At 38.2% G+C, this 25,872-nt stretch overlaps 1 protein-coding gene across 5 annotated transcripts in view; it reads right to left on the bottom strand.

Moving 5' to 3' along the window:
* Positions 1–5,143: 5,143 nt before the first annotated feature.
* The window catches only part of DTL (denticleless E3 ubiquitin protein ligase homolog), a 42,529-nt gene continuing 21,800 nt past the window's right edge, over positions 5,144–25,872 (bottom strand). The window contains exons 12-17 of one of the 5 annotated variants that reach the window (XR_003209598.2): positions 23,827–23,916; positions 20,589–20,724; positions 10,344–11,176; positions 8,095–8,205; positions 7,894–7,991; positions 5,144–5,162 (exon numbers count right to left, since the gene is read on the bottom strand). Coding sequence is in view for 3 of the 5 variants with exons in the window: in XM_025878089.2 (XP_025733874.1) it covers positions 8,107–8,205; positions 10,344–11,176; positions 20,589–20,724; positions 23,827–23,916 (1,158 nt within the window). In the remaining 2 variants the exon portion in view is untranslated. Of the gene's footprint in view, positions 5,163–6,020; positions 8,018–8,094; positions 8,206–10,343; positions 11,177–20,588; positions 20,725–23,826; positions 23,917–25,872 lie in introns of those variants that run through there. The other 4 variants (XR_003209597.2, XM_025878089.2, XM_073900224.1 and 1 more) reach the window with 4 other exon arrangements.

Consider the following 25,872-nt stretch of genomic DNA (forward strand, 5'->3'; position numbering starts at 1 on the left):
GTGAAGCTTTTAGGAGGCCAAATGCTGCAGGAATCTCTCTTCTGACTAGTCCTCCCTGCTAACTTCTGGCTCAGTCCCAATTTTGAAAATCCCAATCCCATGTCTGAGTGATTGCGCAGTAGGCTGAAAGCTCAGTTCTTGTTTTTTCACCTGAATGAATATAGTGAATCCTGACAGTATATGTGGATCCAAGTCAGTTCATTCTTCTGTGTTGAGGGAACAGAGGATTTTCCCTTTTCCTTAGAAAGTATTAAAAAGAGTAGTAGCTTATTCCATTTGAATAATTGTTATTATCAAATCTATCTAGAATCTGCTTCTTGCCTGATCTTCTCAAGAACTATCTGAACTTCATTCCTTTTCAAAAACCTTTAAAAACATCATGAATCATAAAACAGATAGAAATATGCATAAAACATAAATGTAAGGCATAATTATAAAGCAAACACCCATGTAACCACCAAGCAGGGGAAGAGAGAACCTTGCCATAACCTAGCAAGTCCTCCCTGTGTTATTCCCCAAGTACAACCTTCCAGAAGAATCCACTATCTCGATTTATTGTGATAATGATCTTTGTTTTGCCTTTTACCATCCATGTATGTATCCTTCAATCCTACTTCAGTTTTGCATTTTTTGTTAACACCTGATATGAAGAGAACCATACTGCATGCATTCCCTTGTTTCTTGCTTCTTTTGTTCACCGTTCTAACATTCATTCATTTTGTGTGTAGCTAGTTTATTCTTTTTTGTTTCATGGTTACATAGTATTCGACCATGAGTATTCCAGTCTACCAATTCTACTGTGAATGGATATTTGGGTTGTTTCCAGCCTTTGGCCAGTATAAACAATGCTGCTCTGAACATCTTCACTGTGCCCAGTGCATGTGAGCTTCCCAAAGGTACAGGGGTAGAATCATTAGGTCACAAGGTATGTATACCCTCATCTCCATTCTTCATTCTTTCCCCTACATTAGTGAGCAAGCTTTTCTGAAGAATTTTACCTTCTGTGCCTGTTTTTCTAAATTTCAATCATCTTTGTTAATCTTATGTTCCTATAACACACATTATCAGTACTGATTCTAGCTTCTAGCCCTGTATATTACCTTCCTCTGGTAGTTGAGAATGGTGTCTTCTCCAAGACGTAACATTATTTCATTTATTACTCAAAGAACAAATGTATCTGGAACATTTTGAGAGTTCTTCTTATTTGAATGTGTGCAAAATAGAAATCCTGTATTTGATTAATAGAGGGCCAGGGACAAGTCTCTTTCTCTGAGGCATTATAGTACGGGAATTAAGACAGTGGGCTTTGAGTCAGACCAAATCCACAAGCTGCTGGCCATGTGTCCTTGGGCTAATTACCTAACTTCTCTGTGCTTTAGTTTCCTCATCTGTCAAAACGTGGATAACAAACTATATCCACCCACAGGGTTATTGTGTGCATTACATGAAACAATCTACAAGTTTATCAAAAGAGGTTTATTAACTTGGTCTTTAGGGAGAAAGACAGGGAAAGACAGGCTTTCAAAATGCCTATAAGTTATGTAGTGAGGATACCTATTATGAGTTTGTCTCTGGGGTTTATACTGAGCCTAAACACTTTTTCCACTCCTCTTTCTTTTTTTAAAGATTTTATTTATTTGACAGCGAGAGGCACAGCGAGAGAGGGAACACAAGCAGGGGGAGTGGGAGTGGGAGTGGGAGAAGCAGGCTTCCCGCTGAGCAGGAAGCCCAACGCGGGACTCAATCCCAGGACCCTGGGACCATGACCTGAGCTGGAGGCAGACGCCCAATGACTGAGCCCCCCCAGGCGCCCCTCCACTCCTCTTTCCGGAGCAGATGGCTAGGATAGGTAAGTGAGAGGGTGCCAAGGGCCATGGAACAGAGTGAAGTGAATTGGCCCATCTGGGAATCAAATCCCCAACTGGCTTTAATTACTATTCAACTGAGTTCAGTGGGCAACATAACCTGAAAAAGGAGAAAAATGAATGGGACTAGAAATACTGACAAAGTAAACAGGAGGGCAAGAGGACCCTATAGGATAACTCAAATTAACAAGCTGCTCTAAACGACATCCTCTCTTTGTGAAATTTATTTTACAGGAGAGTTGGCTGTAACAGAAACCAGTCTTAATCATCAAAAAACCACATTCTAATTTTCCTTATCCTCCCGACTCTCCACGTGTAATTCTAGACTTCGTTGCTTACATCTTTTGGTTTTAGGACATAGTCTTCCAAAGCTAGAAACTTAATTACAGATTCAACACTTCAAGGCCAATACCTAATTGCCTAATTAGGGAGCTGAGAAATGTTTAGCATAACTACCTTCCTACCCCTATCCTGAAGTTATTAATGTTCACTTCAGATTGTTTGCTAGTCAACCCTTGTGAAGATACTGATTTTTGGACTCTGAGTCTCTTACTCCTACATAAAGCTATCTAAATTCAATAAGGCTTTTGAGGAAGCAGCGTTTCCAACTTATTAACTGGTGGGCCAAATAATGACCCATTACAGAGACAATAATGCCTACTGGATTTTAATTTTAATTATTTCAGTTCCTGTTATTTCACAGTTACACTTAATAAACTCTATTATGCTTCTTATTAAATAATTCGTGGAAAATTGTGAGTGCATGGTAGGTTATGGAAAAAAGGTGGAAGAGAAATTAAAAAGGGGAAGAATGGTTCTGAACGATTATTGAATGATGTGGTGTGACAATATTTGTTAACTTCATGTCAACATAGCAAGGCCAGATGATTTATTTATAGCTTACTGTTTCAGTTAACATATATTATCTGGTAGTATATTGCTGGGGGAAGGGCTGATTTGTATAATTTTTGTACTTTTACACTATGACTTGGAAAGTGAGTAGGCTGATAACAGGAAAACAAAAAGCAGCCCTTAACATCTTCATTAGAATTGATAGTTTTGGCACCAACCCACGAAGGGCGCTGAGCATGGGGGGACGACTATCTGTTTGCAGAGGTGCAGATGCCAGCTCCTAATCGAGAACGCCACATTTTGTAAGTTCCTGGAAATTTGGAAACCAGGGTCTTGAACAGTAGCAGTGGCGGCATAATTTGGTGCTCAGATGCTAAGTGAAACTCCAGTGTTGGGTTTCTCCACCATAATGTCAAAGAAACCTCCATGGCTGGTATTTTGGCACTGATGTGACACTGGCAACAGGTATTACTGGCATCAAAAAGAAGCCCAGGGAAGAATCTCATTAAGTGAGAAAAAAGAATCTAGAGTCCACACATTACTCCTCAACCAAATGTTTGAATCTTGCATCCTACAAAATCAATGCTACTAAGAGAGCAACATGGCCTGCTTTGAGCTTCATCTCTTATGTGCCTACTCACTGGCCATGGAACACAATAGTCTAACAAGTGATCAAGAATTGGCACTAACGGCCAGCCAGCTGCAGCTTCCTCCCCAAAGGTGAACACATGCTAAACAATGTAGCAGAGCTGGGGGCAGAGGTCAGGAAATGGGAGGGTGAGCTCTGTGAGAGCAAATGCTTTGGCTTGCTTAGGAGTCCAGGGTACAGATTTGCAAATTATAACCTCTTTGAACACTGGCTGAGACCACATATGAAATAACCTCTGTAATTTTAATGTGTACTTAGTAGGTAGGAATCATGAATCTCAAACACCTGCAGAACTGGAGTTGCTTTTGTTTTCGTTTTGTTTTTCTAGTGGTCTACTTGCTCCTTTTGAAAAGCGCTAGGAATGGGAGACTCAGGCAACATTGGTAAAAAAAAAAAGGCTTCTCAGGTGATTTTTATTTAGTTCCCATACCTTTGAGGACCATGGTTCTAGTGGAATGGGAATGAACAGGAATGAGTTAGAACTGAAAAGTTAAACCTTTATGCCCATTTATCAAATAAGGATAGAATCCCTTCTCTCCCGATCTTGAGACTAATAGCTAACAGTAATTGTTCAATAAACGTTAGCTATTGTGTGCCAGGCACTGTCCTAAGAGCTATATTTGTGTGATAACCACACAATCCCATTTTATAAACGAGAAAACTGATTCACAGAGAGGTTAAGGAACTTGCCCAAGGTCACACAGCTAGGGCTTGGATTCAAAGCTAGGCAGTTTGGCTACAGAGATCATGCTTTTAACTATTATTCATAATATTGTAAAGAACATAATAAACACATGCATGAGAAAAGCATTTTACTTTGAAAAGTTCAGGTGCTCTAAGCAGCTGCTGAAAGAAGTTCCTGGAGGGAAGAGTTTGCATTGCATCTAGACAGCACTTGCTACCTTAATAGCTGCTCACAAACAACTTTACTCAAAGGACTTGAAAATCTGATCTTTGCCTGTTTCTCTCAAATGCCGACTTTACCCATTGACATGCCATAGATAAAGTGACTCCTCTGACAACAAAAAAATAAAGAGAACTCTCCAGTCCAGGTGCCTCACACAGGGCTTGGCACCCAGGTGATGAATAAAATGCTGACTGAATTGAAAACCTTCCAATCAAAGACATTTTGAAATGTGCTATTCACAGTCCACAAAATGGCTTGAATACAAATTATTTAGAATGTCAAAACAGGAAGGGGCATGTGGCAAGTTAAGGAAATTAAAGAGAAATGAAGTATAAACGGAATACTAAACCTTTGAAATTTAAAATAAAGAACCTGGTTATATATACTTGAAATCCTCTTTCTTGGCTTAGCCGGGAAATGGGAGGGATAAGTGCTGGGGATCGAACAAGCCTATTCTTTAATAATATAATACTTATTTGTATACTATGTACTTGCTGTAAGCCTACAGATCTGAACAAGCTGCTTAATATGCTCAGGTGATTTTTTGAAAAGGTTGACTTTACCCTACATCATTCCCTAACGACCCTTGTGTTTTTTAGCAGGCACTCAAACATAGCTCAGAAATAAAACAGGTTTTTCTACCACTTTAGACAACAAAATGGATCCCTTATAACAAGCTGGGCTTGTATTCCTAGCATCAAATCTAATGAAGCATTAGACTCACCTCATGTCCAATGTAGTGTTTGGCCTCCCTATAACTTTCAACCAGTATCTAAAGAGCTAATGCATAAAGCAGGGTTTTCCATAATTCCCAAGAATTTAATGACTGGTTATTTCATGATGTGGCTTGATCCAAACCTGGGGCAGCCAAAGAATCTCCTATGAAGACCTGTTGAGAAGTAGTGAGACTTGATGAGCAAGAGCTCACTGGGCCTACATTCATCCCTTTAATTGCCATAAGGAGGACAACTCAGTTTCCCCAGCATGACATTCTCACTCAGGCTCTCTTCTGATGCACATCTGTAAAATGTTGTGCATGCTACCTGGTTGTGGAACTGAATTCTGTGAGACTACTTGGCCTTTGCTTTAAGAGCAGTGTGAAAGAAAATCCAGACCCTCTTGGGACTAGGAAAAGCAGAAAAACAGACCAGAGAGCAGCAGTTTATCTGCTATGATAGGCTCTCAAAAGGCATATTTGCCTTGATATGTGACCTATACAAGATCATGACCATAGGCTGGGGGTTAAAGCAACACACACACACACACACACACACACACACACACACACACACACTTTAAAAAGTTACCTCCAGGCATCCATATTGCACAGTTGAGGATTTAAAAAAATGATTCCTATACAGGATGTTCCAAAAGTCTTAGTGAAGTTTTAAGCTATTAGGGCTGGAGACGGGGTGGTGAGCTGAACTCGCCCTCTGCCAGTCCAACAGGGTAGCTACAGATGGTCTTGATTTATCATCAGTTAAATGTGCAGCCCAGATTAAAGGAAACATTTTAAAGGACTAATTAGTCAACCCTCACAAAAGTAAATTAAGGGCCTGTGTTGAAACAGCCAAAGGAAACTCTAATACAGCACTGTAGCAATAATGCTGGGAGTGTATTCAAATGGAAAAGCTTGGGCTGGAAATACTTGTTTAGAAAAAGAAGTACAACACTCCACCCTACTTCAAGTAATCCAAGCCATCTTACACACTCAAGGTCTGACCAAGCAAGACGTATTTTATTAAAACCTCTTTCAGCTTGAACTAGATCATATCCTTGGGAATAAACAAATTTTATTCAATGAACAAGTAGAAGGGATTCTTGATTACTACTAGAGCTCTTTTGTGTAGACTGCTTCTAGGTTAATGCAAAAAGCTCAGAAAAGGATATCAGATAAGGTAAAAGGCTTTATTATTCAGGACCAGCTCAAAGTCTGACGCTGACAGAGGCAGGAATAATTATTATCTCATTACATTTGACCTTTGGTACCCATTTGAAGTACTAGTTTTCCAAGTGGGACGTGTTACAGCCAGGAGACTCTCAGCACAGTTTCTGTCAGCCACATTTACCCCAATTTTACTCGGTAGAGCTGTTAGGAGATGTTCAAGGATACAAAGAATATAATCATCTACTTTAGTTATCCTACCCCCCACCCCCACTGGCTTTCAAAGCAAGAGATAGGTAGCATTATTAGCAGATATGGTCATAAATAACACCTTTCCATAACCTAACATTAAAAAATCAAACACTAATTATAAGTAGAGTTTCTAAATATTCAGTTAATTCTATGGAGTGCTTTGTTTCAAAAACAGCAATTCTGAGGCTTCTCTTTATTTTTCTCCTTGCATAAAACCACGGAGAAGCCATGTTTAATTCACATACGTAGTTCTGGTTGGTACAAGCTCAACTTACAGGAATCAAAGGAATTAAAATTTGTCATTAAGAACAGATTTTTAAATTTTGACAAAAATATGAATAAAATCTACATATTTCTTAAGGATATGGATAAAATGAACCAAGTGTCATGATTGTTAGGGGATCCCCTTCCAAGGACACAGTACATAGAAGGTACATAGAGCTTGTGTCTCTGAGGTTATAAAGGCGAAAAACAGAAAACAACAGTTCAAGATGATTGATATGTAATTGCTGATTAAAGGGAAGATGTTCAAAATATTTTGCATATTATTAACTTAGAATCAATCTGAACACCTTCTATATTAAATATTTAGAGATATTTCCATGACTTTTCAGCTCAGGGCTATACTAGAGGTTTTTTATGTATATGTTTTTTATGTATATGAAGAGAATCCAAAAATTCAAGTTAAAGCCAAAAATTGTTTTTTAGGTTCTGGATTTCAGTTCAGAGCTATGTTCTTTTAATAAAAGTACCAGTAAGAAATCATTACTTTTTCTTAAATTGATGACTTGTATTTTTAAAAAATTACAGCCCCTAGAGAACTGAATTCAAGTTGAATTCAAACCCCAATTTTAATGTATGACTATTGATTTTATAAATATCTTTGTCTAGTAAATGGCAAAAATTATAACCTCTTAGAGACCATGATGTTGGATTGGTACCATAGTAAATCGCTTAGTAAAAATAGAAGGACCTTAAGTCTCATATGGGAGATATATCTGGGGGAAAAAAGACAAGTAAAGGTTTCTAGTGTTGTTCTCCTAGTTTCTCCAAAGAGCTGACATTTATCACTGCTCTTAAAAAAAAGATGATTTTAACTTAAGAGACTGTATTTTAACACTGAACACTGAATCAAGATAAATGTACTTATCTGAACATCACATTTTTACACATACTAAAAAAACAAAAAAACTCCCAAAAGTGTAGTGAAAAGATTATATAAATTTTAAATGAAATTATATTTGTTTGAGGCAGCACAGATCCAGAGGTCTCCAGCAGAAGACTTCTTCAGCAACCAGCCTTCACAGACAGGCCTCCTGCCATGACCAGCAGATATTTTCCACTGTGCACCACAGTCTCAGAGTAACAAGAGACAAGTCTTGCTTTTTGCCTCTATGAGGTGGGATGTCATTATTGTAGAGAAGAGGCATAATTTAAAAAGTAAAGACTACTCATTCAGAAAGTTACAGAGTGATAAACTTACTTTATGGAATTAAACAGAGCATTCATCCCAAGGAAGCTGCATATAAGCTATGGTAGTAGAACCAGAGCAGGTAAACTTCAGAGTTGAAAGGATTTTCTCTGAAAATGAAAAAAACGGTAGCTTTCTTAAAGATTAGAGTTATAGAATCACTCTGTTCTATTTTTTGTCTTGTTTTAATGGGCCAAAGTTCAGTTAACTCACTCAGATTAGAATCTATAATTCTGTTGATTGTTCAGGACTGCAGTAGTCATCTTGGGATTTTCTATGGAAGTATGTACAGATTTTCCTCATGGAGCTGGGAGTAATAGTGACCTAGAAAAAGAAAGTTTAGATTTCAAGATAAAGTTCAGCTGTTAACTTCAGCAAGTTAGCACTAAAAGGTATTTTAAATTGCGATGCCTAGAAATTTAGTCAGTCAGCTTTCAGTCCCAAACATTTTGATGGCAATGTGTCTTTTGGCTGACTTGTACTGAATTTAATAAAAATTGAACAGACAGTATGCAAGGATGGAAGGGATAGATTTTTCACGTGAACAGAAAATATTTACCAGTTAAACCTCCTAGTAGGAACGAAAGGTTAAAATAACCCTTCTTCTTGAAACAAATGAGTAAATCACCCTCCCAAATTTACAAATGGGATAGCGATTCAAATGGCAGCCGCTACCCTCTTCTGAAAGAATCTACATTATCATCATGCACATAAAGCAGAAAATTCTTTTAAAGAAACTTTAGCTTCAAAGACTGAAATTACAAAACCAGAAATATATGGGACCAGGACACTCTTTTTAAAAGCCTTTAAAATTCACACATTAGTGAAAACAATTTTTCATTGAAATTATTTTTCTGCTAACACACAGCTGAGACCAGTTCCTCTGGTGAAAAAAAAATTTTTGGTTAGGGGCAAAAAACAGATACAGTGAAAATATAATTCCTATATTATAGCTGATTTTTTTTTCATGTTCTGTAGCAAGGTCTTGGTTGGAGCTTGTGTTTGAAATAATCTTTAAAATATTTCTAGTTTATTTTCCCTCTGATTATGGGATAGGCTTCATGATAGTAAGAAGGGGATATGAACACTTATTAAACTAGAACTGGCCTGAGGTTATCCAGTTTCTGCCTTTTAGATTCTTGGAGTGGATTTTAATCATTCTACCACCTTCTCCTTAACACAGAGCAAGAGCTACTATGAAGCACAGCAGAAACTTCCTTAACCCATCCCACCTTAACTTGCAAACTGATTACCTGAAGCTTTTTAGTTCTGACTGGTGCCCATACTCACCCAACGCTTATAGCTACTTCCTCCACCATTAGTAATGAGTCACTTCCTTTCCCAATTTCACAAACCTATTTTCTGCCAGCAGTACTTGTTTTTGAAATTATTTAACTTAAATTTATGCTAGTCAATGAAATGAGTCCTAAAAAGGTAAGTGAAACTAAGCTGAATGTTTTAAAAGTATAGGTAATAGGTGAATTGCCAAAAATACTGGTGTGAGTAAGATGACTGTAAAAAAGATTGGAGAAAATCATAAAAATCTGGAAGGATTCTTCATTTAAATTGCTTTGTAAGTATCTAAGTTTCACCGTATTTTAAATAATCAAACTGTAATTACAAACTGGAAATCTATTTATGGACGTTGGCAACTTGCCCATGAATGTCAGCTTTATCCATAAGAAGGGGAGGGAATCTATAAAAAGTGGTGGCTCGGGGGGGTGGTGGAGAAAATAAAAAGGGGGCCTGGGGGTGGCGGCGGAGAAAATAAAAAGAAAAGGTGGGCGTGGGGTGGGGAGGGAATAATATCAAACAAAGTAGAGGGAAGATACCTTTGAATTGATATACTAGAGGATGATGAAGGCTTTGAGGAATCAAGCAAGAGGGCTGAGGGCTATGGAACTTGATAGGAGGTTTGTTTTTTTTTTAATTAATTAATTTATTTGAAAGAGAGGGAGAGAGAGTGAGAGCGCCCACCCTCCAGGCGAGTGGGGGAGGGAGGGTAGGGGCAGAGGGAGAGAAGTAGACTCCCTGCTCAGCTGGGAGCCAGGAGGGTTGGATTTCACAACCCTGGGATCAAGACGTGAGCCGCAATCAAGAGTCAGAAGCTTAATGGACTGAGCCACTCAGGCACCCCTGGACCTTGACAGAAGGCATTTAATGGGAATAAATAGGGCTGCTAGATAATAAAATACAGCAATATCCAGTTACATTTGAATTTCAAACAAATAACTTTTTGGTATAAGGAATTTTTAGTATAAATATGTCCCATGCAATATTTGTCCTGAATTTTTATGTGCTAAATTTGGCAACTCTAGGTATAAATAGATTTACTAAAAAAAAAGAAAGCATCCTGACTCCTGAGAAGGGATTTGTGTCTGACCTCTTCAAGTTAGGGAATGTATCCTCTCACTGGCCCCATTTGAGTTAGGAAATGCATCTTCCCACCACTGCCAACTTACCGGGCCTGGAGAAGTCTTTCCGCTCTGTCTCCTGGAATTGGGGGTCTGGGAGGATGGACTTCGCGGAGATGAATTCTCAGCCTTCCGTTTGGCTGCCATGGCCAATAACCAGTTTTTATTCTCTGGGGAGCTATTCTCTTTGCCTACAACCTCAGACCCTTCTCCACAAGATCCCAAAGGAAGAGGTAGTGTCCCACAGCTTTCTGAAGCATAAGGACTGGCAGGAGAAGGAGGCTCTGAGATACTCATACTAGCTCCTTCTATCTTGCTTGGTTTGGTAGGGCCTAGAGAGTCCTTACCAAGGTCCTCCTGGTTACCAGCAAGGCAGCACAGATCCAAATGAAGCTTTTCAACTGGGTCATCAAGCTCAGTCACACAGTTGCAACTCTTCACACACTTCTGTTTCACACTCTCCAGACAACTTGAGTCTAGCCTCCTCTTTACTCGATTTCTAGACTCTGAGCAAGCCACCGCTTGGGATGATTTCAAACTCACAGGAATGAGGGCTTTTCTTGGAGATGTGATCTTGGTCTCAGAAGCAGGTGGAGTGATAGGTGGTGATGAGGACGGTGTTCGGGTCATCCAGTTTCTAATGGACATCTTGAAAGATGAGGGTGGCTTGGGAGAGCCAGAGGAGACAGAGCCTCTTCTGCTGATGGGAGACCGGGCTTTGGCAGGAGGGGTTTTAATAGAGAATGTGGGAGTATTTGAAGGAAGAGGGAGGTCTCCTGCACAGCTTGGAGCACAAGCTGCTGATGATGGGGAGGAAATGGATGGACTGCTCTTTACTCTGGGCGCTTTGGCAGGAGTACTCTGGCTACTTGTCACTGTCACTGGAAAAAAAAAAAAAAAGAGGGTCACAAAAATCAGAAGAGAAAGTCATAGAAAATTCCTGAATTCTCATCAAGGAAAATTATAGCTAATTTACTCATATAGAAATGGGTTTCCCAGTGAGTAGGTTACACAGATCACTGGATTGTTAACACACCCTTGGAACATTTTCCTTCCCCTTTCCTAACTGCCAGCCTCCCAACCACTGTTGTAAACATATACTTTTAAATCTAGAAAATACAGAAAAATTAAAAAAAAAATTCAAAGTATTCAGGTAAACCACTTTTAGCATTTTTTCTATACTTGTGCATGTAATATATACATTATACACTTCAAATTTTTCTATACAAAAACAAGACCATAATGTATATACTATTTAGTAACCTGCTTCTTAGCATATCATGACTATTTCTCACATTAATATAGATTTATATTATCATTTTTAATAGCTACCAAGTATTCTAAGGTAACAGTTAGACATCAGGTTGTTAATATTTTGTTTTCATAAGTAAAGTTGCCATTAGGATTGCCATATATACTTTTCAGCAATGCTAGGGCAGAGAGGCACTGCACAATGGCTCCCAAACAGAAGTGTCCTGGTCTAAAATTTGGCACATTCATTTACTATTGACTTGAACACAACCCTTTACCTCCTCTACTTCAGTTTCCATATCTGTTAAATGGAGAGCTTTTAATCTCCACAAGAAATAACCCCATCAATTACTTGTTAAGGTTATTAGGCCTCACTTGGTTTTCCACCTTAATTTACAAATGGCTACAAGCCAAAGAATGCCAAAGAACATTTTAGAAACGAAATGCTTGCTTGCTCTTAGTAAAACAAATCAAACAGTGGATAGAACTCTTCTCTATGTGTCCTGTCTCTTGTTTACAAGCAATGGCAAGTACTTTAGGCAAATTCTTATAAACTTTATGCTTCTTCCCCCTTGGGCCCCACCACAGACAGCTCTGTATTTTCTTACTTTCCTTCTGAGCTTTGTAGATTTCTGAAACAGTGTTCCTATCTCCAATAACAAGTAAAGGCCATCAGTTTATTTTCTAAGTCACAAACTCTTTGAATTATCACTCTGATATTTAATTCAGCTTAATTACTGAATTGCATTTATATGCATTTGAATTTAAAATGAGCTGACATAAAAATACAATCTCTCTTTTAACTAGAATACAGATTTACAAGCATTAATTTCAGGCATTTAGTTACCCTTTATGTTCTACCCTGTGCTTTTTACTAATCAAGCAGTTTTGCCTTGCAACAGAGAAATTCTACAAACTGACTTTTGCCTAAACTTTTCCCATCAACCATATGTTTAGAAATGGCCAAAGTGATACTGCTCCTTCAATGCATCATTACTGGAAACCCCCATTTTTGTCATAACACGCTATACAAGGGAAATTAGTGACAGGGACCTGTCCCTGAAGCATCTGGTCATAGTTCTCATACTCATGTTCCAGAGCTTGATTTGTTATTATTTCAGGAGGACAGAAACTTTTCATTTGTTTCACTGCTCAGTGCAGGTCAACAGTCACTACATAACCCCTGTAGTCTTTAGTTCCATTAAAGTGGGCTGAAGGGTATGGTTAAGGCAGAAAGTCCTAAAATAGTATGGGTCTTACAACATGCAGATTCGAAGACAGGATTAGGGGAGAAGGAAAAACTGGGCCAGGGGCAGCTGGGCTTGGGCCACACAGATATCTAAGTTTCTGAAGTGTTTACTAAAGGTCAGCGGGGGATCTGATGTGGTAGAAAGCTAGGGCATTTCTCTTCCTTTAAGATGTTAAAATGAAAGAAGGAGGGGACCATGGGGGTTCAAAGAGTAGATTTTAACTTGGAAGGCTAACAAAACTCTAGGCCAAATTTAAATCTTTTTTTAAAAATAGTAATTAGATTATTAAGATAATAAAGTTCATGATAAAAAGAAGAACCAAACAGTTAAAGAGGGGAATAAGGTGAAAAGTAAAAAGTCCTCTTTTTAATCTTCTCATTTTACTCATGTTCTTGTGCAACTCACAATTTTCTATATGCCTGTTAGTACACACAAGGCATATCATACTTTAAAAACACACATACACCACATACTCCCCCACATACATTCTGCAGTTTGCTCTTTTCTCTTAAAAGTGTTATCTTTTTCTCTATATCTCTACAAGTACGTTAGATGTACTGCATTCTTTTTAACAGCTATACAGTATGCCATTATACTGATCTATCGATTTAATATGACATGCCCATTTAGCACATCATCTACTGAATTTCCACTGACCCTAAGCACTGCACGAGATCTGATGACACGGTAGCATAGACTGCTTTACTATCCTAAAAGCTTCCTGAAAGTCAGTTCCTTTGAGGAATTATAGAGAGCTTACTAATAACTGGTCACTTTGCAGCTCCTTTCTGTATAGGGTTTGCCATCTGGCCTCACCCCACCTTTTCAGTCATATCATGTACTCTGCTACTTTAGGATCCTGTTACAGGAGACTACTCATTGCTTCCTGAACAAGCTGCACAATGTCACATCTCTGTCTTTGTTCATGTGGCTTTCTTGCCAAGTCTGTCCCTTCTTGGCCAGGCAAAAATTCTCATGTTTCAGGCTCTGATGACATCGTTAACTTCATTGTTACACAATTCACAAACTTCTTTTCATTGTGAAGAATTCACAAACTTCTTTCCTCCTCTCCCAGAGTAAGTAGGTTCTTTTGTTTATATAGCTAGGAGCAATGTTAATAATGTACCACAGCTTTTGTATCTGCCTCCTGGACTAGACTGTGAGCACCTAGGGGAAGGTGATGATGATTTACTCATTTTTAAGTCTAGTGCCCCTATAGCAACTCAGCAAGGAATTATTAAGCAATTTTTGTTAAATGTCATTACTGCTGAGAGAGGACGGGGAGGTTCCAGGCATCAAAAAACAGACTCTAAGTATTCTGCTGACTGGTGAGACTATAGCAAGCACATGAGATAAAACAGGTAAGGTTTCTTTCCTTTAATATAAAGACAATCATCTTTGTCATTCAATAATGCCTAAACCAGATGTTCTCAATCCTGGCTACATAACAGAATTACTTGGAACTTTATAAACATACAGGTACTTGGTCCCCACCCCAGACCTATCTGGGGATACACAAACTTTTAAAAAGCTCCACCACTGGTTATGATGCACAGCTGGGGTTAAGAACCATTCACCTCGACAGTGCTGAAGATTGTTGGCCGAAACAGTGAAACACCAGGAAGTGACAGAGCAGGTGCTGGCTGGGAAAAGTAGGGCAGAGGGAAAAGTGGCCGTGCCTTGAGTTTAAAGCCTTCTGGCTGCTGTGTTAAAAGGGCCAGAAGAGAAGATATGAAGCCCAGGATAGCAGTGAAGCTTGGGGTGACAATTAGAAGTTGGGAAAGCAGAGGACCATAATTTTCAAAATGGAAGTGTCATTAGCAGCAGCCAATCTGTTGCTGAAAGCTGGGCTATAGGGTTGAATAGCCAATGTGCCAGCCCTTGGCATTCATGTGGGGTTGCTGCTCTGTAGTGCTCTTCAGAGGAACTCTAGCAGCATCCAGAAATGGAGAAATCTAGGCATAACTCTTGGTCAGGTTTTTTCTCTTTTTTTAAAATATTTTATTTACTTATTAGAGAGAGAGAAAGCACAAGCAGGGGAAGTGGTAGAGGGAGAGGGAGAAGCAGGCTGGAGCCCAGTACCCTGGGATCATGACCTGAGCCGAAGGCAGATAACCAACTGAGCCACCCAGGTGCCCCTCTTGGTCAGGTCTTAACTCCAATTTTGCTTTCCTGTGTTGAGTTCTAAAGGAGGCAGTACTGCAGAGTGCTTGCAAGCATGTGCTCCAAACCCAGGCTGCAAGTGTTTAAACTCTGGTTCTACTACAACTTCAAGGCTGTGTGATCTGAGGCAAGTCTTTCCTTGAGCTTCAGTTTTGGTTGTTTGGGGAACTAAATAAGATAATCCATGTGGGTCCCTAGAATGATTGTGCTAATACTCAATAATGGCTAAACGTTGTTGTTGTTATTATTTTGGTCCAAACTTAGTCAACATATGTAACTTTTTTTGTGACTTGGTTTCCAAAACTAAGAATAATTAATGACACACTAAAAATACTTAAACAACTCACTTTTCATTAATACTCTTAAAATGGTTACTGCAATTAACACAGAAATGCCACCTCTGGGAATCTATTTTAATGGGATGAAGGAACCCTTAATTCAGAAAAAAATTTTCACAAAATATTGGAAACAAAATGTCCAACTATGATAGAATAGCTAGATAAACTATGGAACATTTACTCAGTGGACTATTTTAAATATTTTGCTAAAAAGATAACAGAAAATGCTTAGGACATCATGTTCAGTGAAAACATCCCCAAGAAATCCAAATGTATTTACAGTGTAAACATGATTCTGTTGATAAGAATCTCTTTGTGGAAAAGGAGGAAAATCTCAAAAAATAAGTTAAAATGTTAATTAAAATTGTGAGTGGTGGAAACACTGATGGCTTTTTCCTCATATGATTCTTCGCTTTTTCATTTTCCAAAATTAGGGAGAGATAAGTAAATATAAAGACAAGGCAGCAAATAGACATCCATGTTCATGGATCACAAGACTTAACACATCATTAAGATGGCAATATTCCCCAAACTGAGCTATAGATTTGATGCAGTCCATATCAAAATCCTGGAGGACTATTTTGCAGAAATTGACAAGCTGGGGCGCCTGGGTGGCTCAGTTGGTTAAGCGACTGCCTTCGGCTCAGGTCATGATCCTGGAGTCCCGGGATCGAGTCCCACATCGGGCTCCCTGCTCAGCAGGGAGTCTGCTTCTCCCTCTGACCCTCCCCCATCTCATGTGCTCTCTCTCTCTCATTCTCGCTCTCTCAAATAAATAAATAAAATCTTTAAAAAAAAAAAAATTGACAAGCTGGTTCTAAAATTCGTATAGAAATATAAGAGGACAAACATAGTCATAATAACTTTGAAAAAGAAGAAAATTGGGGGACTCAGACTTTCCGATTTCCAAACCTGCTACAAAGCTACAATAATCAAGGCAATGTGCTATCAGCATAAGGATAGACATATACATCAATGGAACAGAAATGAGAATCTAAGAATAAACCCTTACATTTATGGTCAATTAAGTTTTGGCAAGGGTGTGAAAACAATTTAATGGAGTAAAGAATAGTCTCTTTTAAAAATGATACCGAGAGGGGCACCTGGGTGGCTCAGTCAGTTAAGCATCTGCCTTCGGCTCAGGTCATGATCCCTGAGTCCTGGGATCGAGTCCCACATCTGGCTCTCTGCTCAGCAGGAAGCCTGCTTCTCCCTCTCCCACTCCCCCTGCTTGTGTTCCTGCTCTCACTCTCTCTCTGTCAAATAAATAAAATATTTTAAAAAATAAAAAATAAAAATGATACCGAGAAAGCTGGATATCCATGTATAAAAGACTGAATTTGGATCCTTACCTCACATCATACACAAAAATAAACACACAATGGACCAGAGAGCCTTAAAACTAAAAAACTCCTAGAATAAAACATAGGAGTAAATCTTTGTGACCTTGAGTTAAGCAATGGTTTCATTAGATACAACATCAAAAGCACAAATGACAAAGGAAAAAACAGATAAATTGGATTTCAACTAAATTAGAAAATTTTATATCAAACAACACCATTAAGCAAGTAAAAAGACAACCTATAGAATAAGAGAAGATATTTTCAAATCATTGTATGACAAGGGGCTTATATCCAGAGTATATAAAGAACACTTATAACTCAACATTACTCCAAAGAAAATATACAAATGGCAAATAAGCACATGAAAAAATGCTTTACATCATTAGCCATTAGGGAAATTCAAATTTAAACCACAATGGGATACCCCTTTGCATTCACTAGAAGGGCTATATTAAGAAGACAAACAATAAGAAGTGCTAATAAGGATACAGAGAAATTGGAACCCTAATTTTGGATGCTGAAAAAATTCTAGAATTAGATTGTGTTGATGACTGCCTAACTCTGACCATCCTAAAGACCCTGCACTGTATACTTTAAATGGGTGGACTTGTGATATGTGAATATACCTTGACAAGGCTCTAAAAAAAAGCCTCAAGGGGAAAAAAAGTAGAGGAAATAAAAAGTATGTAACTCCTTTCTGAATAGAAAAAAATAATAATACTCTTGATCAAACCAAAATTATGATCCTATATTGGGAAGATAGGGGAATGCGGAGCATGCAGAGGTTTGGTAGTGGTGGAGGCACAGAGAGCTAAATCCTCATCTCACATAGTAAGAAGTCAACAGATAATGTTGAAAACTGCAACAAAATAAAACAAAACCCTAAAGAAATAGAAATGCACAAATATTATTTAGAGATATAGACATACACATCAAAGAATCAGCTAAAAGATTTGACAGTGGCTACCCCTGAAAAAGGGGAACTGTGGGGCAGGGTGTCTGGGGACTGCTTTTTATCTTATTCACTGCTGTAGAACTATTTGACTTGTTAAACTATGATACTAATAAAAAAATTTTTTTTAAAGAGAGGAAAAACCAAAAACCAAAAATAAAGGCATCAAAGGTTTTACTGAAGTAGACTTAGAACAAAAGACCCCTCTGGAGTCCAGTTCTGCTTATAACAACTTGTAAGAGACTAAATAAATAAGTCACTAGAAAAATGAGCATATAATTGGTCTCACCTTCAACTCGCCATTACCTTAGGCCTTGATGGTTAATGTAAAATGAATCTTTAAGTTTGAATTTCAAGCTTACTACTATTTTTCTGTTGATAACATCAGAATCCCCTCTGGCTGGCTCAGTGCTTGGAAGACTTTTGCTCTTGGTGCATTGTCCCACTCTTCAACACTGTCTCTGTCAATTCACGGTTATTACAAAATCCACATTCATGATCTTTCCAATACCTTGCTTGCTCTGTCTCTTGGCCTCCTTCTAATAGCCTTGTCCTTTCACTCACTCAAGCCCCTTATTCCTTGACCTTATTACTACCAACCTGCAAATCCTCCATTTTCCCAATTTCACTCACCACCTGTTTTCCAGCTCACTTTTGTGAGCAATTCCAAATTCCAATTCCAAAAACCCTTCATCCTCAGGGGATCTCAATTCATCATCTTCCCACTTCGATACTATCCCCCGAGTGCCACTATATCCTCACTTCTCTCTTCACCCAGTTTCAATCCCGTAGTCAGTCATTATAGTCATCCTCTCATATCTACCCTCAACTTCCTTGGCCCCCCCCGCCTCACTTCACACTTGTGGATTTAAACCACATCCCTGGTTAAATGCAACTCCCCACCTACAGTGTAACTGTACCTAGGCAGCAGACACACAACCATGCTGACTGCTCACTTTTAATTCATGGCTACTAGCCTCAAGTTGACCCACAGCCCAACAACCATATTTCCCCAGTCCATTTACTCTTCTTTTCTCTGCATGATTCATGTCACACTTTCTTATCTCTCCTCGGATCTTACCCACCTCCTCCCTTATCCTTATTTTCACTTGATGATCTCGATTCCTATCTCAGCTAAGAAAAGAGAAGCTATCAACTTCCACAGGTTCTGACCATCCCATCTATCCACCTACCTTCACTGTGCTTATATATTCTATGTTTTCTCTAATTACTACGGATGAACTTTCCACACCCCTGGCAAAGGCCTACCCTTTTACTTGTAAATTTGATATCACCCCCTCACACTTGAGAACATTGCTCCAGCAAATTTCCCTGCATCAAGTTTCCCCCTCTCCATAGGATCCTTCCAGTCACATACAAAATGCTATATTCCTATTAATACAAAACAAAAACAAATTTTGACACTGCTTCTTCCTTCAGCTACCACTTCATTTCTCTCCTTTTCTTTCTAGCAAAAACTCCTTGAAGGAACCCTCTATACTTATAGGCTCCGAGTTCTCTTCTCTGATCCTCCTTAACACCCATCAGACACTGACACTCTGCCAACTGCTCTCATTAAAGTCACCAAATAATCCCCATATTGCCAAATCCAAAGGCCAATTTTTACATGGAATGCTAAAAACATTGACCAAATTCATCCCCCTCTCCATTTATTTACTTGGCTTCCAGGATACAATACTCTCCTGATTTTTCTCTATCTCTGGTTGTGTCTGTTCCTTCACCCCTCCAATCTCTAAACACTGGGGTGTTCCAAGGGTCAGAGCCTAGACCTATCCTCTTTTCTTAACGATAGCTTCCTTCACCTATATGATGAATCCCAAATTTACAGCTCTAGCCTCGAACTGCAGAATTAAACATCTAACCCCCTCTCTGACCTCTTCATTTGAATGTCTAATAATTGTATCAAACAACATATCCAAATGGAACTTTGGCTATTCCCTCCCAAACCTGTTTCGTCTGCAATGATTTCTATCTAGGTTAATAGCAATTCCATTCTCCTAGCTTCTCAAGTCCTAAACTCTGAAGTGATCCTTGATAACTCTCCCTTACATCCCATATCTGATTCCACACTATATTTACAATATATCCAGAACTTGAAGACTTCTTACCATATCTTTTGCTACCCCTCTGTCCAAGTCACCATCATTGCTTCCTGCATTATTTCAAAGGACTTCACAATTAGTTTCCAGCTTTTACACTGGTACCTTTATAATTTGTTTTCAACACGGGAGTAAAAATGATCAAGCTAGGAAAAGTCAGCTCATGATACTCCTGTATTTAAAACCCTGCAATAGCTTTTATCTGTCAGAATAAAAGCCCAAATCATATAAGAACCTCATTTTCCATGACTATTCCCCTCCCTCTCCTTAGCTTGCTCCAGTCACAGGGGCTATAGCCACATTAGCCTCCTCGAGGAACAAAAAATGTCAGGCCTACTCCTGCTTCAGGGCTTCTGTGCTTGCTGTTTTATCTGCCTGGAATGTTCTTCAAAATGTGCACATGGCTCACTATTTCACTTCTCTTACTCAAATGTCATCTAAACATTGAGGCCTCCCTGGGCACCTAATTTTCCAGTATTCCTTTTTTTCTGAAGTATTTATTATTAGCTGACATAGTACATATTTTACTTTAACTTGTTTCTTTGCCTCTCATACTAATCTGTAAGCTTCATTTACATCCTTGGGATTTTTGATTCTTTTGTTCACTGCTAAAAGTCCAGCAATTCAGAGCAATGCCTAGCACATCGCAGGTGTTTGATACTTTGAAAGTAAATCCACCACTGTATTCCAGTGCCTCGTGTAGATGATAAACCTAGTAGTGCTCAGAAAATATTTATTGAAAAGAATGAATGTCAAAAAGATGGTGTTTTCCTTTAAAAATATACCAAACAAGATCAAATTTAGCTTATCACTCTGTATTGTAGAATGAAACCAATCAAACCATAAACAATGTAGAAAAATGCACGGGATCCTTACCTAGGTCAGCTCTCGCTTCTTTTTTCTTCTGAGAAGCCCAACCCACTATGGAGAGTTTATCTCCTCCTGATTTCTCCTCTAAGCCTCTATTCAACCGCCAGATTTTCAGTGTATTGTCATCAGAGCAGGTAGCAATCTAATGAGAATCAGGAAGGGAGTTAAGAAGTTTCAGTCAAAGATTTACAACAAAGTAAAAAGTAGATCTTAAGGACTTATGACTAGAGAATTAATCCATCTAATATACCAGGATGTAGAAAATGATCATATACTTCATCCCCTGCTTTCAGGAATCACTCCAAATTTCCAAAGAACTCTTGATTCTTTATAATTCTGATGGTATGTCTTTCGTTACCAGTCATGTCTTACCTGACCTAAAGCCCTACTATAAATTCAGGTTCAAAAACCTGGGCAAGTCATCATCTTCATCACCTTCTATATAACTATGAAATAAATAATTATGACACCTTTTTTATTTCCTCTCTTAAATGATAAACCAGTGTATGCCACCAACATTCAATTTCTACCACTTTCTTCTGAATTCTACATGTTCTGGCTTATTGCTGAAATAATGGGATCATTTCCAAGATCAGGCTTAGTCGGTGACTCTAGTAGGCTGTGACAAGTAGAATGAAACCATTCCTTTGAGATTCTTTTTCAGATAGGTAAAGGAGTAATCTGGGAAAACAACAAGTTCACTAGGCTGAAAGGAGTTAAAAATAACCTTTGCCCCTTTAAAAATATCTGACCATTCCCGATCTTGGTCCCAAGCCTTTTATGGCAGAGAAAGTCCAGCTTGAAGAGCTTGTGGCAAATGGCCACTGGTACCAGAGCTGTTCCCCAACATTTGTTTATATAATTTCTCTATTTCAGTCATGAAGAGAGAGAAAAAAAAGAACACACGTTCTTCTTAAATCTTGGCCCCCAGAGACTGGCAGCTTTTTCCTTTCCTTACTGGGAGGCCAAAAGAAGACACACATATTTAACTGCTCTACAAGAAATGCCTGGAATCCCCAGTTACTCTATGGTCTCTTAACAAGAATTATTTCCAGAGCACCTACTGTGAGTCTAACAATTTACATATTTTATGTTGTTTAATTCTCACAATGTAAAAAGCCTTGAACTCAAATAACCTCATCTACAAAATAAGAATAAAGTTATTTGCCCAAGGTCACCACAATTAAGTGGCAGAGCTAGAACTGAAATCTAAATTTTTCCAATTTCAAAGGCTAGATTTTAAAAGCATATTTTAGGGGTGCCTGGGTGGCTCAGATGGTTAAGCCTTTGGCTCAGGTCATGATCGCAGGGTCCTGGGATCGAGCCCTGCATCAGGCTCCCTGCTGAGCAGGGAGCCTGCTTCTCCCCCTCCCTCTGGTTCTCCCCCTGTTCATGTTCTCTCTCTCTCTCTCTGTATCTGTGTCTTGAATGAATAAATAAAAAAATCTTTAAAAAAAAATTAAAAAATAAAACCATATTTTACCTTCTTAACTCTAGGCTGGGAACAAAGTTATTAAAACAAACAAACAAAAACTTTTAAAGTAGTGGTCATTAGATTAGTATAGGTAAACAGCCCTGTCATTACCTCTGAGTCTTTTCTGTGCTTATAGTTAAGGGCAATATATGATAGTTGAAAAAAGAGAACACAAATAACTGAGTAATTAAAAAACTCTCTTAGTTCTCCAAAGATACAAAACTCCATGTTAAAAGCAGATATTTCACTGGAAGTTACATGGAATCTCAGAAGAAAAATGTCATTAGGATTTAATTATTGGTGATTAAAGCAATGAGTTAAAAAAAAAGAGTCTATCATAAGGCTGACCACAGAAATGGTTATACAGATATAGAAATAAAAAGAAATCCACAGCAGTACTGGAAAGCTAGCAGGGATGCCATGAGTAGACCAGACCATAAGAAGTTTCTGGAAGATAAAAAACAGATGGGAACAAAACCTCAAAATGTCATAAATGAAAGGGGAGATAACCACAGAAGTGATATTTCTTGTAAACCCCAAATAACCCAAAGACTAGAGGCAGTAGGGACTGGGAGAATTAGTGGAACTTGGGCCACTATTGTATGAAATCCCTACATATTCACAAAGTTTATGTTTCTGGCCTTTTTACATTTCAGGTATTTTGTTTGTTTGTCTTTAAGTATTATTGTAAAAAAAATTTTTTTAAGTGAGAAATGTCTAAAACATTTTGGAGCCACTTACATAGTGTAGCCATAGATAACCTAACACATTACGACTTCACAGTAAGCACAGTTTAGGCATGTGAAAACTAAATTGGACTGTGAAGGACAGTCAAGATGTTACATTTAAAATACCACATTGATAATACGTAGAAAGTTAATAAAAACTAGTTTTCCCACCTTAGATTTTCTTTTTACCTTAGATTTTCAGATGAAATTTAATTACATTAAAAACTTAATTCTAGGGCGCCTGGGTGGCTCAGTTGGTTAATCAACTGCCTTCGGCTCAGGTCATGATCCTGGAGTCCCGGGATCGAGTCCTGCATCGGGCTCCCTGCTTGGCAGGGAGTCTGCTTCTCCCTCTGACCCTCCCCCATCTCATGCTCTCTCTCAAATAAATAAATAAAATCTTTAAAAAAAAAACAACTTAATTCTATGTTTAGGAAAGAAATTACTCTAGGGAATCAAGAAATCCATTCTTATCTTGCCATTTGCAATGACGTGGATGGAACTAGAGGGTATTATGCTAAGTGAAATAAGTCAATCAGAGAAAGACAATTATCATATGATCTTACTTACACATGGAATTTAGGAAACAAAACAGAGGATCATAGGGGAAGAGAGGAAAAAATAAAACAAGATGAAATCAGAGAGGGAGACAAACCATAAGGGACTCTTAATCACAGGAAACAAACTGAGGGTTGCTGGAGGGGAAGGGATGGGAGATGGGGTAACTAGGTGATGGACATTAAGGAGGGCAGGTGATGTAATGAGCACTGGGTATTATATGAGACTGATGAGTCATTGATCTCTACCTCCGAAACCAATAATATATGTTAATTAACTGAGTTTAAATAAAAAAAAATCCATTTTTATTCCTATTGGTAGAGAAAAGTAGAATATGTATGGTTCATACTGACATAGATCCTGGATGGCCTCTAGATCTTTCAATCTCTAAGCATAAAAGTGTGTAACTCTCAAACTAACCTTGGGAAAATCTACAAATCTGTGATCTACTTTTTAAACCAATGACAGAGATTTATTTACAAACCTTTGTGAAGTCTGACGGACACCAGCACACAGATGTGACCTCTTGAGAGTGACCCTGGAGCACAGTAGGAGGATGCCAGGGTGTGGAGACCTATCACACCATCAAAAAAGAAAAAACAAGTCAGCAGAGCAGTATTAGGTCTTCCAGATAGAGCCTTTGAACCTCTCCATATTTGTGTCTTACAGAGTTTCAGGGTTGTTACCAAAGTTCTCTCTAGGTATGCCTAGTTATAGCTCAGAAAAGAGTCCCAATGGGCAATAAAAGTATTTCTGTCATTGATCTGAGAAAACATAATGAAAAGAGCCAAAATAAGTAAATAATATGAACTTAAATACCAGGAGAGGTCTTATTTCAATTCAAGACTACCTAGCTATATATATTTTGACTAAAATTCAAGAATGACATTGTTCCTCACCTCTTAGCTGGTAAACTTTCTATAAGGATAGGGTTCAGCTGCTAGGTAGTATGAACTTCAAGTGGAGTCCTGTTTTTACATAGCCTAGACATTTTCAGATCTTCTCTAATCAGCTATCTTCAGGAACACTACATTAAATAAGTGCTGAAGGCATCTCAGACATACTACCAGTTCTCCTCTGACAAGAGGACAGTCTTTCATCCAAAAGACTCACTGATTTTTACCAAAGTCCCTAAAATTATACCCCTTCATTTTGAAGGAATATAAACTATATACTTTTATATGGCACTTCCACATGGCACTTTTTTTTGGGAAAAAAAAAATCCCCTAAAATTTCATTTTGGTAAATTTGCTTAAAGAAATCTTGAATTTTCAGTTAAGTACTGCCACATCTTAATGAATCAAGAAGGGTCAGATTGTGCAGTACTATACACGTGACAAAGGATCAGATTTCCTCCCTCACTGGATGCTACTAGTGATATGCATTTGACAGTTGACTCATTCAAGAGTTGTCAATCCCTTTCAGAGGCCATGGGAATTAATCAGCACATTATGGCATATAAACTCACATAACTATTATTAGCATGTGTTTGGAAAAAAAAATTATTCTCTTTTCATTTTCCTGAGGCTATGAATCATTGCTCGTCTGTATGAAGAAAGTGGAGGAGACTCTGGAAAGAATATTTGCAGAGAATGACTAAGAAAACTTAATAGATTCCTTCAATTGTAGTGAAGAGAGTCAACACACTGATTCATAAGGTCATCCAACTCAATTATTACTACTCCTCTCTTGGGTTAAATGGCACATGTAATGATTCAAAAAGCAAAAGAAGAGAAAGAGTAGAATCTAATTTGCCTTGCTGGGTTAATTAGAGTTTAACAGAAAAAGCTTTTTCCTGAGTATTATCTAAAAGGATCTCACTTTTTGCCTCCTACAATGGCACAGAGAACAATAACTCATTCTCTCACAAGGTAGCATATTTTAGGAAAGACTTTCAAGATAGTCTCTAACTATCTCAGGAACCACAGAAATTTTCCTTCCTCCTGCGTTTGGGATGGCCCCAGCCCATTACATTTCTCTTCACCCGAGGCCCAAGCAGGCCAGGTAGCAGCAAATTAAAAAGGAGAGAAAATCCTAATGTCCTCTTGACTGACCCTCCCTGGTAGGAACACATTATCCTACTCCACTGGTTTACTCTGCTTGTGGCCTCTAGCTTGTCATTTCAAGATACTACCTCTTCTTCAGTTTTCTGGGCATTACAATACCTAAGGGAACCTAAACATGTACACAAAGGATTAAAATAAATCTCAAGAAAACCAAACATCTGCCAACAGAATATATGCACATTTTTTGCACTTATCTATAGGATCTAAAAGAAAAAACAAAAGATCCCTTGGAAAAACTTTTTACAAACTGGTAATAAGGCATAATAATAATAATAATTGACAATATTGTCAATTATATTTAAATATAAATATAATTTATAAATATAACATGACAAAAATAACATAATAATAATGACAATAAAAGTCAGCATTTGTTGAGGCAGGCACTTCGTATAGCCTTAAAGTAGGGGGAAGGTTCCTCAAAAAGTTAAACACAGAATTAATTACTATATGACCCAGCAATT

Source organism: Callorhinus ursinus, unplaced genomic scaffold (assembly GCF_003265705.2).
Source record: "Callorhinus ursinus isolate GAN/ISIS: 27379988/994484 unplaced genomic scaffold, GSC_fseal_2.0 scaffold13, whole genome shotgun sequence".
NCBI classification, from domain to species: Eukaryota; Metazoa; Chordata; class Mammalia; order Carnivora; family Otariidae; genus Callorhinus; species Callorhinus ursinus.